The sequence below is a fragment of the Centroberyx affinis genome, unplaced genomic scaffold (genome assembly GCF_046629955.1).
Source record: "Centroberyx affinis isolate AG114_WGS23_722 - 3 ecotype Tasmania unplaced genomic scaffold, CSIRO-AGI_Caff_v1 ptg005037l_1, whole genome shotgun sequence".
Taxonomy (NCBI): domain Eukaryota; kingdom Metazoa; phylum Chordata; class Actinopteri; order Beryciformes; family Berycidae; genus Centroberyx; species Centroberyx affinis.
Genome location: NW_027282481.1, coordinates 27,344 through 39,749, shown reverse-complemented (window position 1 = coordinate 39,749; position 12,406 = coordinate 27,344). Strand labels below are relative to the sequence as shown.

The following is a 12,406-nucleotide window of genomic DNA, read 5'->3' as shown; positions in this document are numbered from 1 at the left end:
AAAACCAGTCAATGCTGCAGAGAACAGAATGGGACAAAACAATCCCAGAAGATAAATAGTGCAATTTGTCATTACCATAAATTCTGCCAACTAAAAGCTATTTGCATGTAAGAGAGAGTATTAAATGCCTTTTGATGGATGGAATATAACTCTTAGATGACAAACAGAGCATTTTTTTTTTTACATAAAAAAACATACAGTCTTGCTCAGTGTGATTAATCTCAAAGTGCTCAGCAGTGACCTATTGAAAACATCATTCAGGGAAGGAGAGAGGAAAGGAAGGACAAATCGTGTGTGTGTGTGTGTATGCGCGCATGTGTGTGTGTGTGTGTGTTGGGGGGGAGGCGTATGTGGAGTCGAAAGCAAACTCTGACTCTCCTGACCCTCGCGCTGCTCGAGCTGAATTTCAAACACGCTGTTCGTCAGCAGTCCAGGAAATACAATTAAGGGTCCAATCAATTTTCAGCCTGAGGTCTGACGATCCTCTGCACCCCCCCCCCCCCCAGCCCCCCCCCCTCACCCCCCAGCCCCCCCCCCCCCCACCCAATCTACCCCCATACATGCACACAATCAGAGGCTGCCTAGAGCTTTGATGTGACGGCGTGCTGCTGAGGTGAACAAAGTGTGTTTGATGCATCATCAGAATGCACAGGGGCGATTAGAGGTGAGACGCTGTGTCCCGTCTCACACTGACTGGTTAACAAGCTCGCGCCCGTTAACATATGAAAAACTTCTTCTCTCCTCCTGCCATTTCTTGGCCATTAAACTGTCAAAAGTCTCAGCAACACTGGGACTTCAAACGAAAATGCATTTTATTCAAAACTATTTCTATTAGACGAAACGGCAGACGCATAAGCTTTCCACTGTTCCAGCCTACAACTGGACAAATCCTTCCACAGACCTGAAAATGATCAAAGGACAAAGTCTCTCAACACAGACAAGAGTTGCTCAAACTTACCCCATCTTGAATTTTCCTCCGCTTTTAGCGGCGCCATTTTTCCGGAATAACGCCAGAAACACTGCGCACACGTCCCTAAGCTCCATAAGTAGAGGCATAGAGTGAACATCCAGCGCTCAGCTCTCACCGCACTGAAGTGACCCAGACTCTATTGCAGTAATGTGGGTCTCTGGGATAAAATAGGCCACGCAGTCATAATACAAAAGCCTGAGTGCTTTTCCCCCGATCGACAGGCAACATGGTTAGCCTCTCGGCCCCGGTTACACCGAGTCAGCCTGACAGCGGATCTCCTGTTCTCATTTTCTACTTGCCGTGTCTCCAGTGTGTCATTATCCAACACTAGCCGGTCCAAAGACAGAGATCTGGCAGGCGAGGACTTTCCCATATGTCCCATGCTAAGCCCTCTCCAGAAGAGAAGGGCCCATGCTGGGAGGATCAGACGAGAATCAGGGATGGGCATGTAGGGATGAAGCGGAAATAAGGATAGGGATCCCCCCTTGCTTTGTCGATCAGTGTGTGAGCGCACGCGTGTGTGTGTGTGTGTGTGTGTGTGTGAAGAGAAGATGTGTGTCTTTATTGGCTTCCAGGGATTAAGAGGCTTTGGGCTTCGCCAAAAACCAACACTTTCCGTGCAAGAAAAGCGAACACAGTGCCAATATACTCACTGCATGATCAGAGTGTTATCTCAGCCTTGCAGTTCGTTGTTGTAGACAATCATGGGTCACAAATCTCCCAAAATGTGCTACTTTCCTTTAACGCATTTGTTAGTTGGATGTTTGTTTGTTTATTTTAGTAATCTCTCTCCTGCCAATGGCTGCCTGCATCGTTGCATGTTTCACAGCTCGGACCAAGCAGGAGTCACTGGAAGATCCCCCCCCCTCCCCATGGTTGGCTACGTTAAGTGCCAGCATTCCTTGGCAGCAGTATATAGGTTACACTGCCTCTACATAATGAATGAAAAATGAAAGTATGCCTTCTTGAAAACCTTGTGCAAAATGTGCAGTTTTTAGTTTGACTGCTATGCATTTTTGAGTTTATCTAAAGAGGTTTGAAAGGGTTTTATAAGCCTGAGGATGGTATAACTTTCTCAACCCCGTAGAAGACCAATGATCATTTGAAGGGAAAACATTGAAATCACCTAAATAAGTGTAGTAACAAGGTTTTCATGTGAGAAAAGCAGAGCAATTTTAAGAGATTCTGTAATATCTTTATCTCATTTGTCAGGTTTAACAGTTTTGGTCTCATCTGCCTTCTGTCTTGGTCGCTACCTTCAAATTCTTCGGGTGCTCCGTTGATTTCCCTTGATGAACTTGGCAAAATTAACTCATATTGATGCCTAAGATGATTATAAAACCCACAATGATTTGTTTCAGATTCAGCCGTCCAGTGAAGCCACAGAAACAGAAGAGCACGGTATCAAGTTTAACACTGGAGTTATCAAGATCAGAGTCCTAAGAACTGGATATACGGACACATATCTCTTAACATTTCACCTTGAAAATAAAGAAGCTTCAAAGTGTAGCAGTGGGTGGAAGGTATCAGAGATCTGTGGTGACGCTGCAGGTTTTCTCAGTCTGACACTCTCACTCTATCAGCGCTGTCAGAGGCTCAGGTCCACCAAGACCCTCTAATCAGATTTGATCAGTGAACAATTGGAAAATCCTAAAGCTGGTGAAGTGAGAGGGAGAACAATCACCTGGTTGTGTGGCTGAATCGAGGCCATCGGGGGCCGTCGCGTGACCACTACGCCAGCGGCTACAATCGCCTTATCTGACCTCACCCGGCCCCGGGAAAACTGTCCATCATTTCGGCATAAGAATATCCCATTCTTCTATTCAGACTCCTTTCCAGCAAATCTCCACTTATGTACGCCCACCGGGCTGATCGCCCTCGCTTAACCCAACGCTAAGCCACGCTTATCCTCTTTGAGCAGTTGTTGTGTTTTGTGTTTTTCCCTCGCAGAAATCATGCGAAGGGGACCTTTCCTTCGAGTGACGTGACCCGAGCGAAGGAGGGCAGACTCAGATCTGGCGAGCGGCGTCCAGTTTACTGCCTCGAGGACAGTTTGAGCTGTAAAAGTCATGCGGGTCAGTCACGCACGTTACAGCAGGGTCGCATTACAAAGGTCCTCGCCCTCATGACCACTGACCTTCGTTGGTGACCTTTGACCTTATCAACGAGACACACATGCCGGAGAAAAAGAGACCAAAAGGCCAAAGCGCTTAGTACGTCCAGACAGTCATATTTCATTCACATATTTCTGACCACACAAACGCCAGGCTCATTTAACCTTACAGGATGACTGTTTTACATCAGTTTGATGAAAATTCACTTTTTTTGGTTCAATAATTAATGATTCAGACAAAATGATTTGTTGACCTCTATTATGTAAGATACCGTTTTATAGCTCTGAATGTAAAGATCAATAATGCATGAAAAACAAAAACTATCTCCAATAACAAGTCTGCTTTTCCATGTTGGGCAACAATTACTCTCTTAGCCTGACAACAAAAGCCTCATAAATATTTTAACACCATTTTACCAAAGAATTCTTTAAGCTGAATACTGATTTGCAGCATCAGCAACAAGAAACATCTTACATCTCAGTCAGCCCATGGCTGACTGGGTGCAGCTGAGGACGAGTCTGAAAAGCGCATAAATTAAAAGGAAATATGGAGGGAACCAGATTTAAGTTCTTCCTCCCTCATCCCTCCAGCTGACCCACTACATTTGGAAGGATTTAGAGAGCAAATTCACTATGGCCTTCCCACATGTTCAACTCTGGCCAAAGGAAGCAGTTAGCAATGAGGAAGCCATTGGTCCAGACCATCTACCCATCGCCTCTCATAGTCATGCATCTCCCCATTGGATTACACAAGCATGTGTGCTCCACATGCAGAGAGACAGAGAGAGAGAGAGAGAGAGAGAGGTAAGAGACAGACAGATACAGACTGAGAAACAGAGACCCCAGTGGGAAACCTTATTCATGATGACAGTGTGAAACCCATTACTCACACCAGGAGCCACAGCTGCCCCACAACTGCTCCCACTGACCACTTGGGAACTGGGAAGATGGGGGAGTAGAGAAGCTGGACCGAGGCTCAGAGCTACACCGGATACAACCGAGCTGCAGCTGAGGCAGACTGGCTCACACCTACTGAATCTGGAAGTTAAGTAGTTTACTATGAGCTGAGGCACGGAAACACTAAGGTGGCCTTCTTCCATTTCATAAAGAAGTGAAGAGTTCATTTACAGATAAACAGATATACGCCATTCCTGAAAAAAATGAACTGACTGTTGTATGTAATGCTTCACATAACTTTCTGAATCAAAAATAAAAAAATTTGTCGCAAAAAACGCATCACCAATTGACAACGCATCACTAGTTTGATTGATATTACCTAGAAAGAAAAAACATAATTTATAGAAATGAATACAAATGGACTCTTCAAGTGTGTTTGACTGGCATGTCCTGCAGGAAAACCATCGCATCATAGTGAATTTGCTTATATTGCAGAATAAAAACAACTTGCTGAGAATGTGTGTCAACCAGAGCGGCTGTTGACTACTGCCAGACAACCAAATCTATACTGCAACCATAAGGTCAGCGTGTGTATTCCATGTCATTTGGCTGTAGGCTACAATCAGTGAGCAGCAGCTCTACAAGCCGGAGAGAACAGGAAAGCATACCGCAATGCGAGGATGGATGCCCTACTTCCGCACAAGCTTGTAATCTGACCTCTTTTAGCATGCCTATAAACATCATAAACAGCATGTTTAATCCAAGGCGGAAGTGAGCGGAGCGAAGTGTGCGTGTGCAAGTGCTTGTGTCGCTGTGACATAGTTACAGGCAAGCAGTAGGTCGCAGTTTGACACACAAACCCAGCGTGGGGCTTTAGTTAATGGACTGTATTCTCTTTTCTCAAAAGTGGGCGAGTGTGGTAGTGCCAAAGCTCTCTTATGGGCTGGCAATTAACTGTAACCGATACAGTGGAATAACTCCAAATTAAGTCAAATCAGACATAATTCCCTGGAAACGCGGCTCTTCAAATTTGGGACTTACAGGGAGGGGTCAAAATGGGCCGATAAATCCTCTAAATACGAGGTGGTCCAAAAATAGTCCAGACACCTATTATCTATTTAACAGTTGGCGACCCCATTGGGCAGGAACAAGGAAGTGGCTTCAAAGACATTCCCCTCCTCCCGTTAATGACCCCAGATGTGTCGCGCTGAACAGGGGCCCGATTCATCCGGGCTAAATCCCGCAGCCGGCCTGGCATGTGGGGGGCCACTCGAATGCACCAAATTAAAGCGGTGGGGCCAGGCGTGGCTGGATACTGCGTGATTAGACGAGAGGGCATTGATCTGCAAACAGAGCGCAATCACTCAGCTCCCTCTCTGAGTGTATTAGCATTCGCCGGTCCAGCTGTGCAGTCCAGTGCGCAGAGCGGAGTAGTGCGGGACTAATGAGAGAAGCACATGAACACACACACACACACACACACACACATACACACACAGTGCTGAAACTTTACTCTGCAGACCGTGGAGAGATCTCAACCTGAGCGTGACTGTCCAAACAACACGTCCGGGCTTGAAAAGCATTGCCATTCCTGCCTGTTTACATCATCGATCCCCGGCAGACACGACACACACATACACATGCACACAAACACACACACACACACATACACACACACACACATGTCCTCACACATTGAGTAATGTGCAGAAGGAATACACCGCTGGGCTGTAAATCTGCAGGCACCAGTCATCGTCTGCTGTTGTTGTTAGTCTAGCTGTAAGTCTCCCATATCCTGCCACGAAGAGAGCCTTTCAAGACGGCGATGATTCAAAGTCAAGTGGACCGGGTCGGTGGTAAATGCCTTAGTTTAGCCAATGAGTGCACACGTGCTCTGGGTGACAATGACCGACTCGGCTCCAAACGCCTGGCGAAATGAAGTCATGACAAGTTTATTTACGAAGCACCTTTAGCAAATGGGTTTGTCACCAAGTGCTTTATAGAGAACAAAGGACGCAAATGTGACAAAAAACAAGACAGAAAAAAAAAAACGAGAAAGGGCAAGCACAAGACAAACTCCAAGATATAGGGCCACATCTTGTGTGTTTCTATGTGTGTGTGTGTGTGTGTGTGTGAGAGAGAGTAGCAAAGGGGCCTCTCCTTTTCCTTTCTAGAAGTGCCTAATCTCCACAGCGGTGCGCACAGGCAGAAGAGGGACGACTCAAATGAAGAAAGTTTAAAGTCTTTAAGAGGATAAGCACGGCAAGCAAAACAAAACGCAGCGGAGTGAAACCAAACAAATGGCCGCATCCACACAAAAAAACGGTCCGACACTTAAGTCGGTCCGGCCAGAAAAAAAGATTCCGTTCATGGACAAGATGACGTTGCGCCGAATGAGCGCAACCGAAAGAAGGTGCTGTTTTGCTCGTTACCTTAAAACTGCCTCCCTCATCTTCAGGCCAGAGATTAGCTCGGGGCCCCATCCCCATGTCCCTGTCTGCCCACTGGTCATCCTGTCTGACTGTGGAAACAGAGGAAAGGAGGGGGAGGGGGGGCGTAGCCAAGGCCTCAGAGTCTCCTTGCGGGGTAGAAGTCTAGTCCAAATGCCTGCTGTGGATTATATATTTCTACCTGTGTCTCTTTCACTTTCTGTTTCTCTTCAGTCACCTGTTGAAAGGGGGTTTAAGTGCTGCTCCTGGTCGTGTCCCCGTCCTTTTCTTTCTCCATTCTCCCCTGTCCTATGTCCTGTCCTGCTCCTGCTCCTGCCTCCTCTCCAAATGTCTTGCCCATATGGAGTGGCGGGACGTCCAGGGTGGGCTGACACGGCTGCGGGGCTGTGGGCTGGAGTCTCCCGCTAATCCGTTGGAGTTTAATGACGGTAGACCGCGCTAGTGGCGGTGAAGCCCTTGGGGGGGTTGACCCAAGTCAGGAGGGGTTGGGCATGTGACCCACACCAGGCTAAGAGCTCAGCTGGTTGGGGGAGGGTGTGTGTGTGTGTGTGTGTGGAGTAATGGATATAGGCGCGTGTGTGTGTGTGTATACCTATGTCTGGAGCTTGGAGTAAGTGGCCAGTCACTTGAGGAATGCAGAGTTTCTGATCGCACAGAAAAAGCGCAACTCCAGAGGGCACCCGGAGCTTTTTTTTGGGTGAAAGTAGCCAGACGTCCCAGTTTTGGCAATTGTTTTCATGGAGTTCCTGCCCTACATTCAACCCCCTGCTAGAAAGTAAGCGTTACAGGGCTGTACAGAGGCAAACACACACACTTACACACACACACAAACACATGCCGTAAGAAGCTGTCATTCCCTGGAGTTCGTCTGGCTCCAGTAGCGGGGTGACTGATCTTTTTCATTGTGTGTGGGTGTGTTTGTGTGTGTGTGTATATGCCAGCTTGTGCATGTGTGTGTGTGTGTCTGTGTGCGTACACCATAAAGCGCCACTCTAACAAGCAGCTCATTACCTGTCTCGCATATCATCACAGAGCACGTCTGCGCCCCTGTGCACCACATCATAAAAGCAGCAACCTCTAAAAAGGCATTTAGTCAAATATGACTGAACCCTATGTTTGGCGAGGTTTGAAATATGCCTTTAAAACACTCATTTGCATAACGTTTGATACCTGCGCTATAGCATTCGGCTGGCTTTCATCATTCAAATTGATACACCCATGCCTGGCCTTTTTTTTTTCACTTCCATTGTCGTCATGCAAGGCACAGCCTCACTTAATTAGTAATATGCAAATCAATTGCTGCCTGAGGTCAAACAGATCCTGGTCTATTTAAAAGATTGGATGTCCACTTAACATGATTTGCGGGTATTACCTCGAAAGACACATTGATGGACTGAGGTTTCTATTCCCCTAATGCGAGACAAATAACAGGCCTAAATCAATCAGGAGATATGGATGAAGGTCCCAGAGAACGCAAACAGCAGAAATGCGAATAATTGAAGGACCGAAGGCAGATGATGAGAGGTCATCGGCAGCGAGTGTGCACGCATGTGGAGGAGAGCATACATGTGTCTGCGTGTGCGTGGGAGGTGCATCCATAAGCCAATGACTGAAAACAGCCGAGCAAGCAGAAGCAACTGGGGCAAAGGTTCAGGGGAAGACATTGTGAGTAGCCTGGTGACCGAGTTTTTTTTTTTTTTTTTTTTTTGCTGGCTTGTAAGTCCCTAATTAAAGTGACCACACTGATGTCCCATCTGCCACTGGGGCACAGCGCCAACGATTATTGGCTGCTATGTAAGCGTGTTAATCCACTGAAGGGCCAGGTACGAGTATATACACACCACACACACACACACACACACACACACACATGTTGCTGCTGCACACAGTGTATATGACACTACCAGTTTGGACACAAACAGTTTACTATTTTTCACATGTTAGAATAATAGTAAAGACATCAAAACTATGAAATAACACAAATGCTAATTATGTAGTGACCAAAAAAGTGTTAAACAAATCAAAACTATCTTATATTTTAGATTCTTTAAAGTAGCCGCCCTTTGCCTTGATGCAAAGGCAAAGGCTTTGGAAAGAAATTCATACATAGGCATCAACTCTACTATTTATATTTGTCTAAGAAACAAATTTCAAGCATTTAAGCATAAGTCTTTAGATCAAGAGAATAAGAATGAAAAACATAAACACATTCAATCAGGTGTGTCCAAACGTATTGACTGGCAGTGTGCGCACACACTCGCTCATTCACAGATAAGCTTAAACGAAGATTAAGACTTAAACAAGGCAGCGAGACTGAAATCCTTTTAGCTCGTTTGTGCGGAGGCGGAGGAGGGAGACATCTTTGTAAGTGGTGCGGAAAAGAAAAGCGTCTGAACCTTGTGTTCCCTCGGGAGTCACAACACCATCGATAGCGCGGCGTGCTGAAATTGCAGCAATCCAGCATGATGACAACGCGCAACGCTAGGGGAGCGACGACAGCTGAGTGAGGTGGCGGGCTCGGGCGAACGGCTCTCTTCGATAAGCACTTTTTGAGAACATAATGGAATCTTTGTCTATATTGCTGAGCCGCAGTCTGGGTAGAGCACCAACAGTCGCCTGGCACCCAATGAGAACCATCCGTCTGGGTGACCCTTGCCATGGCGACGGATTCATCTGTCTCCATGGGGACCGGCGAAGGACCCAATCAAGGACAGGCTTTATATATATTTCTCTCCTAATAGCATTCCACTACTTTCTCTTGCCCTGGCTGCAAGACATCGACTCTCGCATTGCTTCCCTATCAGTTCACCACTACAGCTGCCGCCTTTAAGACTCTGACTAGGAGGGGGGGGGGGAGTGTATCTGCCCAAATAATGCAACTCTTCCCTGTCTAGGTGTGTGAGGGAATGCGATAAGTCTAGACACCGGGCTGACAGGGAGATTCTTGTGCCTAACCACCAATCCCAGGCAGTAAAAACCCGAGGGAAGATGTGGACAGGTGCAGCCGTCTACGTTTAAAATATAAAATTGGCTCCCGACAAGTTTCTCACTGGATTTTTGTTGATTTATACATCCCTGACTCAACAGACCCTCATGCTACACCGCTTGGAAACTGCCTATAGAATGGCATTTCATAGGTCATATCCTCTATGGCCTGCCACTAACACCACTAACCAGGTTTTTTTGCTCACTCAGCAGTCAGCAGCAGGAGCCTAGGAGCTGGCAGAAGCCTAGGAGGGCGAGGTGAATGGAAAATGCTGTTCCCTCCTCAACAACCGCTGCTGACGAGCCCTTGAGCAAGGCACTTAAAGCAATATTCCACTTAGTTTTAACATGGGGGTTATGCAGCGCTTGACCGCCATGAAAATCAGAATATAACCTAATCAACAAGATCAGATGCAGCTGGACTGGATTTTTACTTCCCATTAATTTTAATGAGTCCAAACAGCCTGAAAACTGACATTTAACACGTTTGTGAACAGATTCAACAAGAGATCCCGCTTTTAAGACAACAATGCAGGCCTGGGTCCGTCGTCATTTTGCATTTCTAGTCTTGGTTTACACTAAAATTAGTGTTTAAAAATAAAAGTAGATCCGGTATCCCAAACAGGAACTATCTCTCCTACATGGTATCCCTCCACTATGATGTCCTCTATCAATAAAAATGCTATTTTTTGTGTCGAAATTATGCTCTAAAACGTTGGACCAACTGTCAGTTGAAAATCACAGCAGCAGGATCTTTTGTTGAATCTGTTCACAAACGTGTTAAATGTCAGTTTTCAGCCTATTTTCTTTGCCTCATTCAAGTGAATTGGAAGTAAAAGTCCGAACGCTACAAACTCGTCCAGCTGCATCTGATCTTGGTGAGTAGTTTATATCCTGGTTTTTCATGTCGGTCAAGTGCCGGATAACCCCCGTGTTAAAATAGCAGAAGACTGTGGTTGTACTTGTGCTGCTCTCGGTGTAACTTTATGTAAATGTAAAGCAGGGCGTTGCTTTAAAAAAAAAAAAAAAATAGCTCTGACGAAGTTGAGCAACTATAAGTGAGGAACCCCATTGCGTTTAATTCTGCAACATCAATGGCACATTTTAAATATGTGATAAATCTTTGGAACGGCTCTTAAATATTTTACTCCTCCCCTGGCGGTGACTCTGACCTCATCTGCACTGCAACTCTGGGACTATTAAAATGTGCAGGATTTTCTCCACCGACTTAATGAGAAGATAAGCAGTCAATGTGAAATCCTCGGGACTTTTTTGCATAAGTAAAGCAGTGAATGCCTATCGCCTAATTATGGCATCAATTCGGCTCGGAAATAACGGTTGCTGACTCTTGATTCGCCGCGCCGCGCCGTCACACCTCAGCGGCTGTGAGACGGAGGACAAGTTCATGAAGTAGAGGTCGCCAAAGATATGACGAGAGCATTGTTTGAACACTTCACGCTTTATGTCTTCTCTCTTTCAAAGCCGGAGAGACGTATCGGCCCATCTTTCACTGGTGACAAGGTCGAGTGGCCAAGAGAAATATCAACGAGGTACTCAGACAAAATGGCAGCAGCTTAGAGCCGGAACACAATATAGGCTTCAAAGACAAACTGCTGATTGCAAGAAACTGCTGTCTAAAATCGATTACAGCTGCAGATTAGTGTTTGATAAAACATATGATATGTTTGAAAAGTCAAAATATTTTTTCATTGTGGGGATAGAATCACAATATTTACACAACCTGAAATAAAGATTAATTACTGTTCTTGATGATGCTAATATCCAAATCCTTAATTGTCTGTAAACTGGAAAAGACTGTTAAATTCACATTCTACAGATTTTAAGAGGCATAAAAGCAAGGAATGCGTTACATTACTGATGACGATTTCCAATATCAAAACTGTACAAGAAAGGCCTGACTTTAGATAATGTTCTTTTTAACTGACATGTCTCACTACAGAACGAGCAATCAATGTGCTAAACATGACTTGCCTTTGTGTACTTTTGGAGTTGATTTTTGGAGTGTCCATTGGTCCTATAGGACTTTACTGGTCATGACAAGACACAAGTAGCCCTATCCTGAAGCAATTGATGAGATTTTGGTCAGAATTGATCAGTATGAAGGAAAAAGATAGGAAAACAATAAGAGTCCAGGTTTGAAAACAGCCAGTGACTGTCGTGCTTCTGTAAAAGGTCCCTGGTGAAAGACATGGGCCCCTTTTTTACCTGGAGAAGTGCTGCTGCAGTGAAACCATCTGCGCCCGTCCCAGCTCCGACTCCTCCGTCACCTCGCGGAGACGCTTCTCGCTGTCCAGTCGCAGGCGTCGCTCTTCCTCTAGCTCGTGGATCAGCTTTTCTCGCTGCGGGGACACACAGAAACACGAGGACGGTTATCTCTCTGGCCAGAAAGATGCCCCCAACCCCCCTTTCTCAGGCAGCAGTGCGGCCCGGCGGCTGAAGACACCGTCATTCAACCGGACATCCTGGGTTCAAGCCCCAATGTTGACAGTTGAAGTGTCTTTGAGCAAGTCACTAAATCCTTAGCAGCACTTTTCTGTAGCTGACCTTGACCTCTGACCCCACTGGAGGGCGGCAAGTGCAAAGACAATTTCCCTACACTGCAAAAACATAAGTTATTTTAACTTATATCCAGACTTATCAAGCTTATTTTAGGAGTTTGTTTTTTCAAATTTTACTTATTTTTTTCAGGAGAATGTAACTTGTTTCAGGGCCTTTACTTGGTAAAAGTGAAATAGTCTTGGAGAAAGTTTCTTGTTTCAAGATTTTCTTCATTGTTTTATGATGATTTCTTGAAAAGGAGTCATACTGGCATGAATCAAGTTATTGAAACCGCAAGATCCGTCAGTGCAGTGAGATAATTTCACTAAAAATATCACAAACTATACTTAATAGGTGTGGAAACAAGTTAAAAATGACTGGACAGCTTGTCATGTTTTGCAGTGTAAGAGATAAATTATTAATATTTCATTA

At 45.5% G+C, this 12,406-nt stretch overlaps 1 protein-coding gene across 1 annotated transcript in view; it reads right to left on the bottom strand.

Moving 5' to 3' along the window:
- Nucleotides 1-12,406, bottom strand: part of LOC139666481 (nck-associated protein 5-like) — an 82,565-nt gene that overhangs the window by 50,784 nt on the left and 19,375 nt on the right. Inside the window, exon 4 of the mRNA XM_071545721.1 lies at nucleotides 11,642-11,775. Coding sequence (XP_071401822.1) covers nucleotides 11,642-11,775 — 134 coding nt within the window. The remainder of the gene's footprint in view (nucleotides 1-11,641; nucleotides 11,776-12,406) is intronic.